Source organism: Tiliqua scincoides, chromosome 5 (assembly GCF_035046505.1).
Source record: "Tiliqua scincoides isolate rTilSci1 chromosome 5, rTilSci1.hap2, whole genome shotgun sequence".
Classification (NCBI taxonomy): Eukaryota; Metazoa; Chordata; class Lepidosauria; order Squamata; family Scincidae; genus Tiliqua; species Tiliqua scincoides.
This window is the reverse complement of record NC_089825.1, coordinates 26,023,764-26,043,996: the sequence shown is the minus strand read 5'-3', so window position 1 is coordinate 26,043,996 and position 20,233 is coordinate 26,023,764. Positions and strand designations below refer to the sequence as shown.

Genomic DNA, 20,233 nt, shown 5'->3' with positions numbered 1-20,233 from the left:
GTAATAATAATCTCTCAGCATTATGATGGGAATGGATTTATACAAGCGGGCCACGTAGACAATTTATGTCAATTCAAAATATAGGTATTGAATAAATACTGGTCCTAATGCATGATCTGAAGACATATGAATACAACCAACTTAGTGAAGGAAAACAGGTCTAAGTCATGATTTCCATGATGGAAGAAAGATAGGATACAAATGTAATAAAGTAAATAAATACTGTAAAAACAGGAACATTAAAGAATGCTAGACTTTTAAGTTGAAGCTCTTGAATTAAAAGCCTAGAATTAAGACTTGACCATGAGCAAATTATTATCTTTCAATATCACTATAAAAATCAGCAAAATTCATGATTAGTCTGTCAGGAATCCAGATCAAATGCAATGCTAATCCATAACTGAAAGCTATATAAACAATCTTGCACACTCTCTATCTCCTTCTCTTGCACACGAAAGAAAAAGTTTTTGCTTTCACCATAATACTAACCACAGTATTATGTTATGTATGAAACTGGGGAACTAAGTAGAGTTAGAACAAATGAGGATATCAAAACAACCATGGCTGAATGCGATACCTGAAAACAGATAGTGCAAAAATCTTTCCTAAAAAGTCTAAACCAAGGTGGCTGACCCACAGCAAACCACTTGCCACTTCTTAATCTTGAACATGTCACTCCCTTAACATTGCTCTTAGTGATTACCATGATAGCTAAATAGAGCTATTATTTAAACACTTTTCAAAAATACATGGAGACTGCGTGCACCACTTAGAAAGTGTCTGCATGCCACTAGAGGCACACATGCCAAAGGTTGGCCACGCCTAGTCTAAACAATTGTTTTTGTGGCTTCTCACCTCCAAGATGGCTTCTCACTTTCTCCAAATGTCCTGAGACTCCTTGAGACTGCCCCACCAGAACTCTAAAAGTTCTCCACTCTAACCCTTCCCTTCTGCCTCCACTTATCTCCAAGGTTCATCTCCAAGGTTTCCTGAGGATTCTATCAGAGTAGACCAGGGGTCTCCAAACCCCGGCCCGGGGGCTAGATGCAGTCCTTAGTAAGACTCTTTCCGGCACGCAGCCAACCTCTTGTCCCCTGAAAGCCTCTGGCCCACTCAACTGAACATGACCAGAACTGTGCTCTGATTGTGTCTGGAGGGTGTTCTGAGGGCCAGAGAGGTTGAATGAATGAGCCCATTCATTCATTTATTCACTCATCTAAGTTCCATCTCTAATTTATTTATTTAAATTTTATATTTAATTTTTTTTCCCGGCCCTCCACACCACACCAGGTATTTGATGCGGCCCTCTGGCCAAAAAGTTTGGAGACCCCTGGAGTAGACTATACAGCACTACTGTATTTAACCCTGTGCTCTCCACTGCCACATTCCTAACAGCCCACTCCTAACCAACTTTCCAGTGCTGATGCAGTTGCAATGCGGCCCCAAGATCAGGCAACAAATGTTCCTTTACCTTGAGAAGGTCTCTGTGACTGCCCCTACCCCACAGAATGCAGAGAACGTCCTGTTGGCATGCTGCATCAGCAATGGAAAATTGGTTAGGATTGAGCTGTAAGTGTAATAAAGAGATTTCTCCAGCTGCTGTCATAGCCAGTTCTCATTCTTGTTCATTACTACCAGTGCGGTCTCAGTTCCTAAGGATCTCCAAGGAGAAAGAGCATCCTATGCTCTTTTAATGAAAAGGCTCCTGCCAATGATAGGGCAAGTCACTTCTATAAAACTAAGACATTGCGCACATTTGAGTTACCTTGAGCTTCTGCTCTAGACATTACAATTGTGTCAGATTTTTCTTGTTCCACAGCACCAGACTCAGCGGTAGATAAAGATTTTTCAGGCAGAATGTTGCACAGAGACTGTATTGAGGAAAACAAGTTTTAAACATTCATGTTGGATCTAATTATAATCAAGAAAAGGTCAATAAGGATCACAGGATCATCTTCCTAAATGTAACCTTCCTGAACGTAACCTAGCTTGAGGCAATATGCAACTATCTTAAGAGATTCACTCACATTATTCTGGTTTACTATCTTATACTAAATTACAACTAAATGAGATTACGCTATGATAAACTTTACATTAAGGTCAGAACGGGGATGTGGTGGTAAGGAAAAAATGTCTTTCAAGTGCCCTGTAGAACAGCATTTCTCACCTGAGTGAACTTAGAACACTCTTCAGTTACTGTCTTGCTAAGCTCCTCTAGACGGTGCCTTGCAGATTGGCCACTTTCATCTGTGAAAACAAATGGCACTGAAATGTGCTCATTTTAGAGAACATTTTATCACTTTGAGAACAGGGATCAACACAGAGATCGTTATCATTTGTTTTATCCATAATACATAATAAAACACAATTCAAACTTAAGAAAAAATGAATACAAGTCCTGCCGAAAAAGCGAGGTGAAGGAGTCAGTTGAGGCAGCGAGTGAATGGAAGACAGTACTACAACCTTGCCACCATATGCTCCATTCCACCTGATACACTTCTTGCCTGCCCCCCTCTCTCCCCTACACACATGCTCTACCACCATCTCCTACTCCTTTTTCTCTTCTCCACCTTGTATCTTTTGCAGTGCCACAGCAGAATGACAGAACAAGTAAGAAAACAGGCACCTGTGCATTGCAGGATTATAGTCCCTTAGAGCACTGTTTGCACAAGTGCTTGCATAGCTAGGCAGCAGTGTGATAAAGGTACCCGTGAACTGTTGCCAGGACCAGTGTGTGCTGCTCTCATTGTGAAACTCAAGTTTGCTCTTTCTCCACTTTCCTCCCAACAGCAATGCCCAGAGACTCTATAGAAGTAGTCTTCACACTGCTCCTGCTAAGTGGGCAAAGAGGCAAACTTGTAAAATGGTGGCCTCTTATATTTAGCAGAGGGAGACCAACTGGTCCTCTTCACCCCAGTATGGTGACTTTTCCAGTGGCTACTGCTGAGTCTCTTCTGCATCTTCTTTTACACTGCAAGCCCTCTGGAAACAGGGAGCCATGTATTGATTTATTTTGCTATGCAGCTTTGTGAACTACTTTTTAAAAACAGTGGTATATACATATTCTTAATTTTAATAATCATTTGCTAGCAATAACAAAAATCTATTAAAGCAGGAGCACAGTGGCATAAGTCTATGAACTCAATAGTAAGGCCAGTAAGTTCCATCATTTCAGGCTGGGGTATGACTGAATGTTTGCATGCAATATTCCCCTCCTCCCAAACCCCAATATGAACAGACAGAAATGTTCCTCACACAGAAACATAAATAGTGTATCAGGAAGAATGTTGTACTGAACTCTTCTCTGTAACATGCTACTTTTCTGAGTGAGAGCAGAATATTTTCAGATGCGGGTAAATAACACAGATAATTCTTCTTTCTCAGTCTATTCCAGGGGTGCTCACACTTTTTTGGCTCGAGAGCTACTTTGAAACCCAGCAAGGCCCGGAGATCTACCAGAGTTTTTTTTACAATGTTCGCGCCATCATAACATATAACATTTATGTGTACAATGTATGTTGGTGTACCTTGAGCCCCACTGAGTATAACAGGACTTACTCCTGAGTAGACATGCCTAGGATTAGGCTGTGAGGCTGCAATCCCTAGCAACACTTACCTGGGAGTAAGCCCCATTGAGTACAATGGGCCTTACTCCCGGCGTTTCCTCCCAGAGGCACCTGAAGGGGGGGGGGTCGGCACTCCGCGATCTACTCATTTTGCCTCACGATCTACCGGTAGATCGCGATCCACCTATTGAGCACCCCTGGTCTATTCTATCAGTTTACCTGGTTTTTTACCTTTCATGATCTGGGGATCCAGCTGATTTTTCTTAAGAGCATACAACTCTTGTGCATGATGAAACTGGAGCTCTTCTTTAAGAGCAGAAAGGGCATTCTCCTTGTCATTTTCCATGTGTTCGCGAACTTGGTCCACGTGAGCAGAGTAAACTAGAGACAGACAAATACGCTGGGCTTCCATCTGCAGTTTTAAATCATTCTGAAGAAAGGAGCATACACAGGAGCATTTAACCTCATTTTTCTAAATATTTTGTACATACATAAACTGTGGCTAAAACTGTCATAAATTTTTTTATTTTAAATTTTTTAACTATGGCTAAAACCATCATTTAAAATTTTTTTTTTTACAAAGTTGCAATCCAACAATTTCAAAATAAGAAAATTAAATTCTGAAGAAGCGGTATGTTGGTTCTCAATATGCAAAATATCCAATGACTTCTGTATGTATATTTCATGAGAAGGGAAACTAGAGATTACAAAAGTAACAAGTATTTCAGGATGCTTTCGGTGCATTCCTTCAACCTCAGCTCTATGTAAAAAGTACAGTACATAGAGTTTGTACTGTACAAATATTTATAAATTTCAGAAAGTCCTATCCAGAGATGCCAGAATTAAACCTAGGACCTTCAAAGTATGTGCTCTACCAACGGCGTTACAACCTCTTCCAGTACTGGTTACCTCCAAATCATGCTAAAAGCAAAGCCAAGTATTTGCCACAAGCAGGTAGCTTTTGAGTCAGTAGATATATTACACATAGCTCAGTCCTACCTTTGGGCAGTGAAGCAGCGTGCCAATGTGGTGTCCGCTGTATCCCATGGAGGAGTTTTGGCACTTGGAGGCATCCTCAGGGTAAGGGAACATTTGTTCCCTTGTCCCAGTGTAGGTCCCTGTTGCCACCATGGGTCAGCAAGTTCGTATGGACCAGTGAAGGTGGACTGTGCCTGGGAATGGGCTGTTGCTAAACCCACCCCCTTCCCAGGCCCAAGCCACCCTCCTCCCCACCTCATTGCTTCTCAATTCTGCCCACCCCTCCCCACATCCCTTCCAAGCCCTGTATGAATTTACTGTCAGCAGCAGGTGTTTGGTTCAATTGTTGCACAGACCTGGCCACTTGCCTCTTACAGCAGTAGCCAGGCCACACTCACTGGCGTAGCTGCATTTGTGACAGTCATAAAGCAGTTCATGATGCCAAACCACTCCAACAGGGAAAACGGCCTATAGGATTAGGCCATAAAATCTACATACTTGCTTTAGATTGTCAAATAATATCTTAAAGAATACTTATACATCAGCTGATGACTCCAACTTTTTGAGGGGGGGGGAGCATGGGCAAATGTCCTGCAACAGTGTGCTCCCAATGGTGCACTCCCTCCATGCTTTTAAAAGCACATACAAATGCCTTCTACCCTTACCCCATAGTGCACCAGAACTGGGCAGCATAGTTCCCCTACACGTTTCCACTGGCACCTACACTGGTGCCATTTGAAGGAGGACTTTCACCAATCTGGGAGGCAGAAGCAACTGCAACAACACACTATCCTTATTCTTCCTCTGTTGCCATTTTACAATGTTCCAACCATCAGGGGGAATAAGTAAAATGGTGCCAGTAGGTTAAGAGAATGGTCCATAGTTGCTCCAAAACGATCATGCAGACATCTACCCTACAGACCCTTGCTGCATCAGGGCTTGATTAAGCAGGGGTATGGACATCTCTGTGACCACAAGCTTCTGGCACATGAACTATCAGGTTTCACCTATGGAGTCATCCTTGTTATACATTCTCCCATGTTTCATGAATATATGTAATAGAATACTCTCACACTGATCATTACTGTCCAAACTTCTAATTTCTTCAAAACTAACTCAGACATATTAGTAATTTCTTGAAAAGTATGTACAGAATTGTATAGGTCAATATAAATACCTGTTCAGATTTTAGCGTAGCCAGTTGCTCCTGAAGTTTGTTTTTAGTCTGCACAAGACTAAAACAAGAAGAATCTCCTGCTAATCCATCACTCATTTCATGAAAATTATCCAACAATGATTGAGGTTCTAGATTGAACTTTTCTTGAATTGCCTCTTCCACTAAAACATGATGAGTTAAACTTTCACTTGATGACAATTTCTCTTCTTTTCTTATTTCCCTGTCAAATTCTTTGTAAGAACCAGGCATAAAGATTCCAGGTACAGAAACAGCCTGTCCTGCCCATGAATCTTCACTGAAGCATTCTGTCCTGTGTTCACCAGTTTTCATATTCTCTTCCTGTTTGCAACTAGCTATGAATTCTAGCTCTTTACACCTTGCTGAAATGTGCTCTTTATCTTGTCTTAGACATTTAACTTCTTCACTTAATTTGAAGATTTCACTATGCTTCAACTTTAATTGTTCTGAAAGATCTGAAAGTTTTAATGAAAGTTCCAGCTTCTCACGCTGGGTGACTTCAAGTTTTTCCATAAGTTCTGTTGTGTCTTTTTCTACAATTTCCTCTATATCAAACGTCTCTGATCTTAAGACTCTTTCTCTTTTACTATGAAGGACAGGACTTTGAATTTTTAGTACCACTGGCACATCACTCTGTAAATGCTGGATCTCCTCTGTCTGGGGCTTGACTTCATATTCAGACTCTTGTTTATTGTTCTTCATTTCTAAATCAGATTTTGCTTTCAGTAGAGAAGCATACTTTTCTTGGAGCTCCTGATAATTATGTTCAAAATTTCCCTTAGCAAGTGAAAGAGAGTTCTTTAGTCTCTCAATCTCTTCTTTGAGTTCAATTTCCTGTTTTACAAGGTGCTCATTTTCTGCCACCAGATTTTCTACTCTTTTTTGCAAATCAAAGTCCTGTGAATTAGAACTAACACCATCAATTAAGACCAAGCTTTCTTCCATATTTGTCATAGTGTATTTCTTTAACTTCTCCTGCAGAGCATTAACTTCACCTTCAAGGACTTTATTTTGAGTATCAAGGAATGTACATTTTTCTTGAAGATTATCCTCTCTTTCTTTCATTTGCTTTTCTAATAACTCTGTTTTAAGTTGCAACTCCTGAACCTCTTGTTCAAGAGTGCCCTTCTCTATTTCTTCTTGTCTAAGAACTTCTATTTCTTTTTGGAGTTCGTGAATCTGAAGTGTCATTTCTTCAGATTTAGAGTTTACAAGACTCTCCTGCAAATCTTTTAGTCTTGCTATTTCTAACATGAGCTGGTTCTGTTGTGTTATTAAGCTGTCATTTTCAAATTGCATAGTTTCTAGCTTCTTGTTCATTTCATTTTGTAGTCCATCTAACTGCCGTTTATACTGCATAGCCAAATTATCTTTAAGATTTTCAGTGTTTATTCTGTGCTCTTCTTGTAAATCATCTTTAAGTTTTGTTAATTCTTCCTCATGGCTGAACAAAAGCTGAGTCCTCAGTCTTTCTAGTTCAGATTCTTGAGATTCAGCCATTCTGTCCAAAACAGCATCTTTTTCTCTTTCTAGCATTTCAAGCTTTATTTTGTAATTTGTAACTTCTGCATCATGTTTCAGTTCTAATTCCTCCTTTATCTCAGATGCAGAAGCAAGCTGAGCTTTGAGATCTCCAACAGCTATTTGTAACTGGTCTACTTCCTGTAACTTGGATTCCTTTTCATGTATAGTCTGCTTGGCTCTCTGAATTTGTTCTCTTGCAAAGCCCAGTTCTTGACAAAGGACTTCAACTTGACTTTGTAAAGAAGACTTTTCTGAGGATACTAGTTCAAGCTGATGTGACAAATCCTGCCTCACCTTTTCTCTTTGGTAATTAGCATCCTGCAGCATCAAGTTCAGTTCATTAATTGCAATATTCATTAAGTGTATTTTGTCTTCATTCGTATTACCAGAACTTAAGTTCAAAGTTCTCTCCAGATCTGCCTTTTGTTGGGCTAGAAGCTTCTCAATCTCTGTTGTATGTTCCCTGACCAACTCTTGCTTCATGTGTACAATCTGCTGCCCATGCATTTCCTCTAATTCTGCCCTAAGGTCTGCAAGTCTCTTTTGTGCATCAAGTTCCATCCGCTGTACAATGTCATTCTCAAGCTGGCTATCTTTGTGACATCGCTTTTGGAGTTCTTCCACAGTGCCCATTAATTGTTTTATTTCATCCGAACACTGTCGTTCCTTTTGTTTGGAACTTGTTAACTCTAAAGTGACATTATGCATCTCCTGATTCTTTAGTAAGATCTCTGCTTTTATTTCCTCAAGCGATTTCTCAGCAGCTGATAATTTTTTCTGAAGAATAAATTTATTTTCTTCTTCTTCTATTATTTTTGCTTCCAATTCTTCAATAAGTGTTTCTTTTAGTCTTTTAGAAGAGTCTTCTACAGCTTGGAATTTTTCCTGTAATAAAAATGAATTTCTTTGATTTCTCCAGTCTACATTTGACTTACTACCTTATATAAGTAAAAATGTGTTCCAAGCAGATGTAGTAGGCTACAACCCATTTCTCCACAGCTTATTGTGGAGGCTCAAGCAGTGTAAAAAAGTTAGAAGCTGGTAGCATGCGAGTATCACAAATTCCCCGACAATACTAGTTCAGTTCTAAGACAGTCCCAAAGTAATTTCCTACAGTTGATCATCAAATAATCCTTTCTGGAATTTGCCTTGCCTGAACTTTGAATTTAGCTAACAAAACTGAAAGTATGCCTTAAAGCAGTGGTTTTCAACCAGCATGCTGTGGCACACCATTGTGCCGTGAATGGTCTGCAGGTGTGTTGTGGGAGTTTGGGGGAGGGTCATTTATTAATAGGACCACTGGCTCTGCTGAGCCATGAGGAAGCAATGGAGAGTAAGTTACAAGACTGTACACTCCCTATCCGATACCCTGTCTGTCTCAGAGCATGACTTCCTACTGCCAATCTTAGCATGTAAAGGATTATGTCATCAGTGAAATTAACACTGGTAAAGGCTAGCATGAAATCCAGGTTAACTAGAATTCGAAACCAGGGTTCCAAATAGGTCAGCCAACTAACCCTTCCACACAGGACCTATCAAAAAGTTATATATCCATAGAAACAAAATAACAAAAATGTTGGTCTACACATGGAAACAAAATAACATTAAAATGTTGGTATATCGCAACATAAGCCCTCCCCACAATAAGTGGTGCACTGCTGCCAAGTGCACTGGAGCCACCAGTGGAAGCAGCCAGCTGCTCCCTAGGAGTGCCAATGGTCTATCTGGGTCACACTGGAGGACATAAGTTGGCAGAAAGGATGGGAGCAGGCTAGAGGGGGGGACATAGGTGGCAAAAGTGCACACTGGACCCTATCTCCAATTTTCTAACCTGCCCCCCCTTACACTCCTTGGACCTACCCCAGAAAAATAGTTGACATGTCCAAGGAGACCCACAGCTGATCAGGCGGCATACCAGGTTACTGAAAAAGCGTTTTACTTACCCCTCATTGGCCATCTGTCTCCCCACCACTATAGCATGCAGTGCATGCTCCATTGGTATCATTGCATGCTATGGATTGGAAGGGGATAGGATTGCACTAATAAGATACCAATAATATCAGTAAAGTGTTTTGTTTTAGATGTGTCCCCAGATTTTCCATTGAGTCAAACCAGCTCTGATGGGGGAATTCACTTGTTTTTCATGAAAACCCCGTTCACATATAATTCAATCTTCCCTTTTCATATATAACACACCAGGGGTGAGTGAAGAGGTTGGGATTCCAATATTTTTACTCCAGAAAGGGGCAAGTGAGCAAGACGAGCTGAAACTTCCCTCCATCACTTCACTTCCCAATACCAGAAGTTGTTGTTGTTGGCATCCTTCAGTCTCGAAAGACTATGGTGTCACGCTCTGAATGGTGGTTCTGGAACAGAGTGTCCTCTCCAGAGCGCGAAGCCTGGGTAAAGTAGGTATGGAGGATAGGCTGTTACCCAGGCAGTGAGCCAACTTGAATTACAAGTGTCTGGAATGACTGAGTACTGTGAGATAAAGAAAGGTTGCATTTCCCTCACCCACAGACATTTTGATGCAAAAAAAAAAAAAATAGACTCCAGACCACATGCTTTCTCCATAAACAGGGCAGATGTGTGAAGAAATAAGTAATATTGTCCCCGCAACATCAATTTCATAAGGGTTTTCATCGGAAGAACAGATATATACAACAAGGCACAAAAGCACACGTAAAATGTAAATCAAACAATGGCTTCAATTGTAGCTATTAAAAACACTGTAATTTAATGGGGGAATTCACTCCTCCAAAAGTTTTATTACTCTTGAATATCTTATACATTTAAGAGGCTTTTTTGAGGATTCTAATACTTAAATTCATTTGAGTTTAACATACTGTAAGGCCCTATATAAATAATATTCAAACAGAAATTGATGAAATCCTTTCAACTACTATATATATGCAGGTAAAATACCACAGTTTGTGAGTTATAAGAACTAAGCATACCCATGTTTGATGCTAAGATATTACACCTCTTTTAAATAATAACACTGGGCAAACACCTCTAAAACTAAGATGAATGAGAAACATACCATTTCAAAATTAGTGGCTCTTTGCTGCAGTAGGGAAACTTGCACTTCCAAGTCTTCATTTTTCATTTGATAGTTTCTTAGTAGCTGATCTTGTTCTTCTAACTGTTGCTGATATGCAAGTATCTGTTGTTTGGCCTGAAGTAAGTCAGCAGCTGTGCTGCTATGACTAGTATTCCTCAAAGCTTCACTTGCCTGCAACTTACACACACACACACACACACAAAGTTAAGGTTAATTGCTGAAAGTTTTCAAATCACAGCAGTCTCCATTTCTGTACCATAAGCCCAGCACATACTAGCGCAGCAACTGTCACCCTCAGATCCTCTGTTAGCAAGGAGTAAAATAAGGAGGTTTCTATCCATCATCACCTCCCCCTCCCCCCCCTCCTGAACCCTGCTGTTCTATTTTATAGAAGTGATCACTATGGGTCACATTTTAATCCTGAAAAATTTTCATTGGTTTATGCTTTTTAAGATGATCATTTTGGATTACAAAGTCACAGTATAGTAGTTGTCATGTGGTGTAGGGGAATGTGACTTATTAACTGCATCTTTAGAAGATATCGTATGGATACATCCTGGATTTAACTTGCAAGTTCTCACGCATGCTTAATGGAAAACTGAATTGTAGCTTATTTGTATATATAGCAAACACTCTATACATATAAATAAGGGCCTTTTTCAGTGTCCTGTTTGTATAAATGCTACTCCGAATGTCAAGAATGTATTATTATCTCTGGAGTGGAGTCATAAGCAGAGTTACTACTGACAAATGCTGCAATTTAGAGAAAATATGCATTCTTCATTGTGGTCAGAAAATTTACAGAATTCTCTTAAAAAGTGTAACTTTCTCTCTTATTTAAGTGATTCATATTCTTCTTAGAAAGCTAAACCACATATTCAAAAAAACTACAGGACTATAAATGAACCAAACAACTACTGACAGTGCAATTCTAGGCATGTCTCCTCAGAAGTAAGTTCCATTGTGTTCAATGGGGCTTACTCCCAGGAAAGTGTGTATAGCACTGCAGCCTTAAATAATGAAAATCTGAGATACTCTTTTCAGTCACTGTGCTTGCTATAGTCATTTATTTTCTAAAATCTGGGTACATTCCGTTTTAAAACAGAATTCCAAATAAATCCTTTCAAAGTATTTGTCTACTGAAAAAACATTCAGCTGATTCATCAGCAGCCTGAATAGTTATACAACTCAATCCTGACAACAGACCTTAGGGAAACTCAGTGGAAAACACAATTTTTCTTTAAAAATCTGTGTAGGTGGCAATGATTGATCATCAGAAGAGAAAGAAGAGCAGAAATTAATCATCAGGTTCCATTTCCCCCCCTTCAAATTAGTGTTCTTACACTTCACATGTTCAACGCAAGCTTTCTTTCTTTAATACTAGTTTACCAAATTTCTATATTTGAGCCAGGAGCCATGAGGGGGGGTAAAGGGAGTACAGGTTGTCCCTCGTTATCCACTGGGGTTCCATTCCAGAACCCATAGTGGATAAAAAAAAATCAGTGGATAAAAAAACAGTAGAAAAATACATTTAAAAAGACCCACTTCCAGGTTTCTTGCCCCTCCATTGCACCTAATGGAATAAAGTTGTGCCTCGACATCTAAAGGGGTTTGATTCTGCGACTCCGTAAAGTGTGTTAAATAAAACCAGTTTAAAAAAAATTAAGGAGTGCATCCCTTTATTATTGTGGTTTAAAAACAGCTTTTCTTACTACTGTAGAGAGGCAGTCAGCAATTAGAAATGCAAAGGACCTCCTGCCTTTGCCTGGCTCAGCTGAAGAATGAAATGATAGCTTGCATGACTACAACAGTAAGAAAAGCAGTTTTTTAAACTGTGATTTTAAAGGGATGCATTTTTTCCCCTTCTCCAGGGATCAGCACATTCCTTCTCATTTGCAGTGGCCATTTGTGTTGAGCCAAATCCATGTATAACAAGGTTGGACCAGTAATTTGTACCTGGGCCCAGGGTCAAAAGGGGGCCCAGGACCCAAAGAAGGTCCTGAAATTTCCTGTGATCTTACATTTTCCAATTTCACCCAGACTTGCTGCCCACATGGGATGCTGGGGAGACTATGGTGGGCATGGCACTCTTCAACACAGCATAAGATCTGGGAGGAAACTGGCCCGCTACAATCAGTGGCATTGCTAGGGGCGTGGAGGCCACACTGGGTGATACACACAGGGGGGATGACTCCATTGGCGACCAAAATTGCTAAAATCGCAGTGTGTAGGAATACCACCATTATGTTATATACCATTTGATGCATATGCATAATTTACAGTGGAATGCAATGAAAAAAAACCGAGGTTAAGTATCTCAATTCTGTCAAAAGTTACGGCCTTTAAACTAGAAAACAAAAATGCAACTGTCTTATGAAACAAAAAAGTACATTTCCTTCAATCAAAATGGACCAATGAGACTGATTGTTTGAAGAGTCAATGAGATAGTGTTATGACACAGCATGGAACCAATAAGGTGTTAGTAAGGTGACACAACTAGTGACCAAAATCGCGGTTTGTAGGAACGCCACCATCAAGTTATACATCAGACGTGTAATTTCATGCAGAATGCAATGAAACAAACCACGTTGAACTATCTGTGTTCTATCAAAAGGTATAGCCAAGAAACCCAAGGAGGGGCGATGTTACATCACCATGCCCACCACCTGGGGCATTACCCCACCCACTGCATAGGCGGAGGTCCATCACAGGGGCGACACACTGGCCTCCCGCACTAGGTGGCACAAACCCTAGTGATACCACAGGCTACAATAACTCTTTGGTTTATGGATCTGCTTGCTCTAAAAGTGTGTGAAGAAGCTCAGGGACACAGCTGCAGAAGTAAATTTTGATACACAAAGGACACTTTCATTCTAATGTGAGCCTAAATTATGTTAACTTTTTGCAATAACTTTCTATATTTTAAAGATTTTAGAAACACTTAGGAGTGTGTTTGGTTTTCCGTAATATTGTATCTAGCTGCTGACGTGTGACACTTGAGCTCCACATTGGGAAGCAGATCTGGGATCCAAAGACTTTTCTGGCTGTTGCCACCCCACCCTGTTTTGCCCCCCCCCAATTGGAAGGGGCCCAAAATAAACTTTGTACCCTTTAATAAAATTCTTCTCAAGGGCCTGATTTGAGTATTACAGAAAGATTCTGGGATCTACGAAAGAGGCAGTGTTTGGACATGAAAAAAGATCCATCTGGTAGTATACTATCATGCTTTTGGGGTAAGATTAAGATCAAAGTTTCTTTCAGCAACTGTCTTCCCATTCCTAGCCAGAGTCAAATCAATTAAAGTTCACGTTAACTACAAGTTAACTACATATTTAACTACAAGTTAAAGTTCAAGTTAACTAAATATTTAGGAAATTCCCAATGGAAAAAGATTAAACAACATTGGAACAGACAATGCTATTTTAGGTTCAAACAATTTGAATACTTTTATCTTTTATCTTTAAAGTAAATACTCCTTACAAATAACTTACATGTCTAAACTGAATTTGCAGCTTCTGACTCTGTTCAGTCAACTCCAGAAATTCTCTCATAGTTTCATCCTTTTCTTTCCTTGCTTGTTGCAGATTAGCAGTGAGTTGTGCGATGATGTCATCTCTTTTTTTAATAGCAGCCTCAAATTCTTGCAACTAAAAAGGGATAAATTTAATTGTTTCAAAAGGAGCTCTACAATACATCAGCACTGGTTATTCTGATGAAATGTTAAAGATGGATTTTGATGTTTCCAAAAGTTTCAAACATGCATGCAAAGCTTTTCAAATAAAGTGTAAAAAAAAAAATGATTTCTAAAGTCATCAGTCACTACCCAGATGAACAGTAAAAATATCAAAATAAAAAAATTACCCTGATTCTATACACAGTACTATTCTTAAAGTGCCTCATGACCAAGTTTAAAAATCCTTTTGCCTCAAGGAAAATCTTGTGATTATGAAATACTGGGAATATCTATTAGGTAAATAATGGAATAATACTTTCCTTTCAGTACCAACAGCCTACTGATATTTTATTGTATCTAATAGAACCTTAATTTGCTCAGCTTTAATTCTATTTTCTCAAGCATACTATGGCTTTTGAATAAATGTAAGAAAAAAAGACCATAATGCATTTTTGATATGTGAAATAATAAGCTGCAAATATATTATGTAAGGAATGAAGGTAGACAGTAATTAAGAAAAATAAAAGTCAATAAGAGATTTTTGTCACTCAGAAAAATATGCACATATTTTAGAAAGATGTAGTACCTCCTTTATCTATTCCACCCATCCAAACTCAGCTTTTAGAATGAGAAAAATTTTGGATTGAGGTCATGTTCATTTCAGAAGAAACCATGGGCAGGGTCAGGTTTGAAAAAGTAAACTTGCACCTACAGTTTGTTTCTCCCATTGCAATGGCTTTAGCCATGGGTAGGATAGTGAGAAGTAGTGATAGAGCAGTAATAGAGTAGAAGAGTAGAACTAAGGGAAGGACTGGTATCTTCCATCCTTTTCCTCCTGTCAAACTTGAACTGATAACTTGTATCTTCCAATTGATAATACTTAATTTGTGCAGTGCTTTCTAAGTGTACAAAGCACTCCACATGTATTATCTTGAAGCTGTCGTCATAACAACCCTGTAAAACAATGTTCCCAAAATGTGAGCTGTGGCTCCCTAGGGAGCTGCAGAAACTAGCCAGGATAGCCTCAGAATCCTCACGAAAAACCTACTAGGATTGTAGCCCTAACGGGGAGCTGCGGTCAGTGGCACAGTAGGTCAAGGGAGCCACCAATCAAGAAAGTTTGGGAACCACGGTAGTGAAGTATTATAATCACCATATTGCAGTTGGAAAGCTGAGGCTGATAATAAGTGGTTTACTTAAGGTCATCTAGCACGTTTATACTGAAGGGAAGAATCAAATCAGAGAAATTCTGATTCACAGCTTAATCTCTTACCCACTTAGCATAAAAAATTAGGATTCTTACAGAGAGGTCAAGGACCACCATATCAAAAGTTAGTAAGTTACACATAGTAACAATTTTGTACAAGGGTGAGAGATGTGATAGTTATCAGTATATGAAATAGTTGGTTTTTTTTAAAGCCAATGTCCAAGGAACACCTCCCTTCCCAAAACCCTTCTTCTACCTACATTAAGCAAACATCATCTGCACTTACTAGACATTAGTAAAAAATCTAATTTTCAAAACTGTAGCACATGGTTGTATGGCAGCTTCTCCAGTGGGATCTCCAAATTCGGGTTAGTCTTCCAGTTGGGTAGCTCCTCCCTCTCAGGCGGCAGGCCAGAGTTCAGAACTTCCTGAGGGGGAGGGGCTGCCTGGACTTCCCAGTGTGGCCTCAGCCTTTCGGCAAGCAGGACAGAGTTGGGTCAGCTCTGCTGATGCCCCAGTGGAGAACACGGGGGGGGGGACCTCATTTTTCTGGGAGTACCCTTGCTTCCTCCCCCCACCTCTCCTCTCGCCTCTGGAGGGGTGCACATAGGGAGTCCTGAGGATCCGATTCGCTGAATTCGCAGATAGAGGGGCCCCCCTATAATTAGTTTTAGGGCTTTTTGTTGTTGTTGCAAATACTACGAAAAAGAAACAAAACAAAAACATCTCACAGAACACAAACAAGCAAAAGGAAACTGTGGCTATTTACTTGTTCCTTTAGAATATGTACTGTACATTTGAACTGAGCACTTCCTTTTATTACTATTGGGCCAACCCAAAGGATTTCAGACTTCAGTTGGAATACAAAAAGGGCATTAAAAAAAGTATAACCTAAATTTTTTATTGAAATAAAGTTAAAAACAGGTATTCTTTGCCTCTCTCTCTTACTGAAAAGCAAACACCCTATAAGCCAGAATGACAATAGTATAGTTAAAATTCAAGTAAATATAACCAGTACAAATTTTTACAGTCTATAACGAACACCTAATACAATGTTACACACTGGCACACTGAATGCTGAAAATCTAGTTTTTCCCACTTACTGGAAACATTTTAGGGAATATTTGCAAGTGATCTCCTAAAAGACAAGACTGCACCAAACATAAAGCAAAGATGTAATTTTGTGAACACTCATTCAAACAATTTTTCTGTCAAGGGTCATTGTGCCATACAAACATCTGAAACAAGACGAACAGCAAACAAAGCAAAAAAAAGATTAAACAAAATGATAATTCTATCTCAGTTACAATATGGAGGTAACCTAACATGGACCCATCAAAGCTTCAGTTATATAAGTTTATATTGCAGTGCAGCATGGGACACATTTTCTTTACTTAAAGCATTAAAATGTAAGCATCTATTATAAAAACAAGAATTTTCTGTACCAGTAGCCGAAACAACAGCCAGAAACCAAAAGCCCTGGGCAGTCTCCCAAGTGTTTGGGTGCACATACCAGGGTCCTATTAATAACCTGGTCCAACTATAATAGCTTCTTACTCTATCAGAGGGTCTAAAGTAGATTTCAGGAGAAATTATGAGGGGCTGCAATGGAAAAGAAGACACAGAGAAACTGTACTTTAAGCCAAAGTTCCAATAGTCAAGCAGAAGCTCTCATCGTTGTACAGGTATACACTGCCTGTTAAGGTGCATACCAAGTTTTCTAAAACTACATCTACCCTGCAGTATTGATTCAGTACATTTGCACAATGCTAAAAAATGGGACAAAGTAAGTCTCTTTCTTAGATTCTGAATGTATGATATGATACCATCACTGATTTTCATGTACTGTATGGTTTTAAAGTCATTTAAACTTGGGCCAGTAAGTCAAATCTGCTGATACTGGATCTGCAGACACTGAAGCCCAGCTGTAAATGCAAATCAGGCCATAGAAACATTAAAAGGTTGAACAAAAAGAAGCTTCTTGAAACAAAAGGTTGAACAAAAAGAACCAATCAATCTTAAAATCTTTCAAACAGCTATCCTTTCTGCAGTCTGACTCTGACACTATACTAGCTACGGAACTAGATGAACAAAAACAAGAAAAAGGTTTTTAAGGTTTTTAATAAATAAGATTACATCTGCGGCAACTGATGAAGTGCCAGATGCATAAGGAAATGTACTCTAATGCTGTCTGAAAGAGAGCCAAGTCATATCACTAGTAGCACCATCACATTCAAAGGCTTGCAAAAAGTAGGAGAGAGTAGTGCTATACAAATTCATTTTTCTCCATATAGACAAAAAGCACAACACACCTATCACAAAATTATTCAACCTGACGTTCTAACACGTGAAGAAATGCAGAAGCTAGCAAAATCAATGCTAAAAGATACTGGTAGATGTAATAATCATGACAATAAGATATTGATGGGCATAATGAGATGGGTTAAGAGGGAGCTGCATTACAAGTTTGCAGTGGGCCCAAACAAATGATACTTGGGCCTGCAGACAAAGACAAGTGAAAAACAAATGTGAACTGAAGGCATACGATGCACATCCAAAACACACACACACACACACTCAGATTCTTAAATACGATACAGACCTAATTCTGACAGATAGGTTGCTAATTTTATTCACTGGAGCTTAATAGGGCAAAAAAGCTGCTTCTTGAATAATGAGAGTATCCTGTTGTTATATATCATTGCTTGAGCAAAAATAGGCCATATTCCAGAGAAAAAATACTGATCTTTTCTGCAGAGGAAAGGTGCTACTGCTGCTGTTATCCACAGAGCCAAGGACAACACTCAAAAACACTAAACAGAAAGATGGGGGAAAGGCAGACAAATGGGACTGTCTTGTAAAACCAAAGTGATGAGGACAAACATCCCTGAAACATAACTTCTCCTGCACATTCCAAGTACTGTATCTTTAACAATGCCAGGCAACACTGAAGGACTGTTTATGTTATTGTAAAGCATGCAGAAAGCAACATAAGGTAATTATACCTGTTGCAATCCTTCTGTACCACATGCTGCCCTCATTTCTTCTAGCTCTTTGTTTAGCTCTTCAATCTCTTGTTGTTTTCCAGCCAATTCATTCTCCATTATCTCCAGCTGTGTCAGAGAATGCTGCATCCCATGTTCAGAATAATTCTCTCCAAATTCTTCTTCCTAAACCAATCCAAGTTCCTTAGCAGCCCAGCATTTTATAGGGTTTGTTCAAGGTGAGGATACTTAAAACATGTAATTCTCATCAAATGAGATAACATTTTAGTACATTTCTATGGAAACCTGTTTTGTTAGTAGAATTTGCTCTATAAAAGCAATGAGAACCCTGTATTAACCCAACTCAAAATTCTAAGCTAAAATTTTACATTCAAATATTTTACAACATACAATATAAGAGCGTCATACAAGAAGTGATACCACAAAAGCTAGTAAACCTATATAGCATGCAAGCAAAAGAATGACTGTTAGTGATCCTGACATATATGCAATCCCAATGCAATTCATTTAGTGTTTTAGTAATCAGTGCCATGATTTAATTTTAAATACTATACCCTGATAAAGTCTACAGATACATCTGTTCTTGTCAAAAAACTGCAACCATTTACCTGTATAAAGATAATTCATTGATGGATTATAATTTAACATTCAACTCTGTCTTTAGTTTTGTCTAATTAAACCTGAACACTTTCCTGATTTATGGAAACAGACACTATTGTCAGACAGTAAGTCTTTGGGCAAAAGATAAATATAGGGCATTTCCTATTTTTTCATAGTATGAGTCTTCAAACAAAAGGCCTGTATCAAGGGAGAAGATTTTGGATTAACAATCTGTATATTTACAGGATCTCAAACCCACAGTTTAGGTTTAGAGAAGAATTTGCCTGACAGGCTTTTTAAATTAAAAAGGCAGCACTGTGGTTGGGTAAAGTCACACAATTATGATGACATCAATATATACAGGGTGACCCAAAAGTAGGTGGACAGTAGGTGGAATAAATGTTATCATTTACTGTCCTCCTACTTTTGGGTCACCATGTATTAAGGTTTCTGTGTATTTCAATATCCATTTTTTTGCTAAGGAATAGAACACTATTAAAATGTGGAAATTCGATTTGTTCCACTAGTACCTAAGATCCTGCTTTTATACCTGCAGCACAGAAGAAATCATAATCTAGTGCTGTTTGATTGACAAAAGAAAACAAAAATGACAAACAGAAAGTTAATTACTTGCAAAATTCTACATGTCCAATTCACAGCACATTTAATATATTTTCAAATTAAAAAAAGAAAAGGGAGGCAATCCTCTGTCAGACCATTCTGCTACTATAGGGGCATTCCATTCCAAACTATTAGTGAGCGTATTAACTATTTTATACATAATAGTTCTATTTTGAAGCGTTAAGCACAAGAGAAGCCTAGGTATTGTCAACTGCATCTGAAAGTAGAGTTTAAAAACAATGAAAGAGTATTAGAACTATTGGAGATATGTACAGATGCCACTTTCCAAGAAAGTATTTCAAAGAATGCTATGGCTTAGGCATCAGGCCATAAGAGTTCTAAGGGTATGATTATTACTTTGGAAATGAAAAGGTCTTCAGTTGCATTCCCAGACAAGCTTGTGCCTGGGAGAGAAGAGGGTCCTTAAGGACCATAGTTCACTGGTACAGCAGATAGTGAACATATAGGAGATACTTAGTTCAGTCACTGGCATCTCCAGTTGGAATTTTAAAAAATCCTGTTTGAAATCCTGGAGGCCAATGACAGTTTGTGTACTGTAGACAATACTGTATTGTACTGTAGTGTAGACAATACTGTATTGAGTTTGATGGACCAACAGTCTGATTCAATAGAGGGGAGCTTCCTATGTTCACTCCCTACAACCAACCTCTCCTGAGCATATTCTCTCACCTGCCCCTCATTCACTAAGTTACTAGCTACCTAATCCTCCCACAGGTTACAAGTGTATTAGCTCTGGTTGGGGATACTCCTAAACTCCAGGTCAGAACCCTGTGATCTCA

General features: G+C 39.0%; 1 protein-coding gene across 7 annotated transcripts in view; it reads right to left on the bottom strand.

The window, feature by feature from the left end:
• Positions 1-20,233, bottom strand: part of AKAP9 (A-kinase anchoring protein 9) — a 140,974-nt gene that overhangs the window by 91,065 nt on the left and 29,676 nt on the right. For 5 of the 7 annotated variants that reach the window (XM_066627829.1, XM_066627835.1, XM_066627832.1 and 2 more), the window contains exons 4-11: positions 18,767-18,820; positions 18,213-18,377; positions 13,819-13,974; positions 10,307-10,504; positions 5,722-8,148; positions 3,798-3,996; positions 2,168-2,247; positions 1,766-1,871 (exon numbers count right to left, since the gene is read on the bottom strand). In XM_066627829.1, coding sequence (XP_066483926.1) covers positions 1,766-1,871; positions 2,168-2,247; positions 3,798-3,996; positions 5,722-8,148; positions 10,307-10,504; positions 13,819-13,974; positions 18,213-18,377; positions 18,767-18,820 — 3,385 coding nt within the window. The remainder of the gene's footprint in view (positions 1-1,765; positions 1,872-2,167; positions 2,248-3,797; positions 3,997-5,721; positions 8,149-10,306; positions 10,505-13,818; positions 13,975-18,212; positions 18,378-18,766; positions 18,821-20,233) is intronic. The other 2 variants (XM_066627833.1, XM_066627834.1) reach the window with 2 other exon arrangements.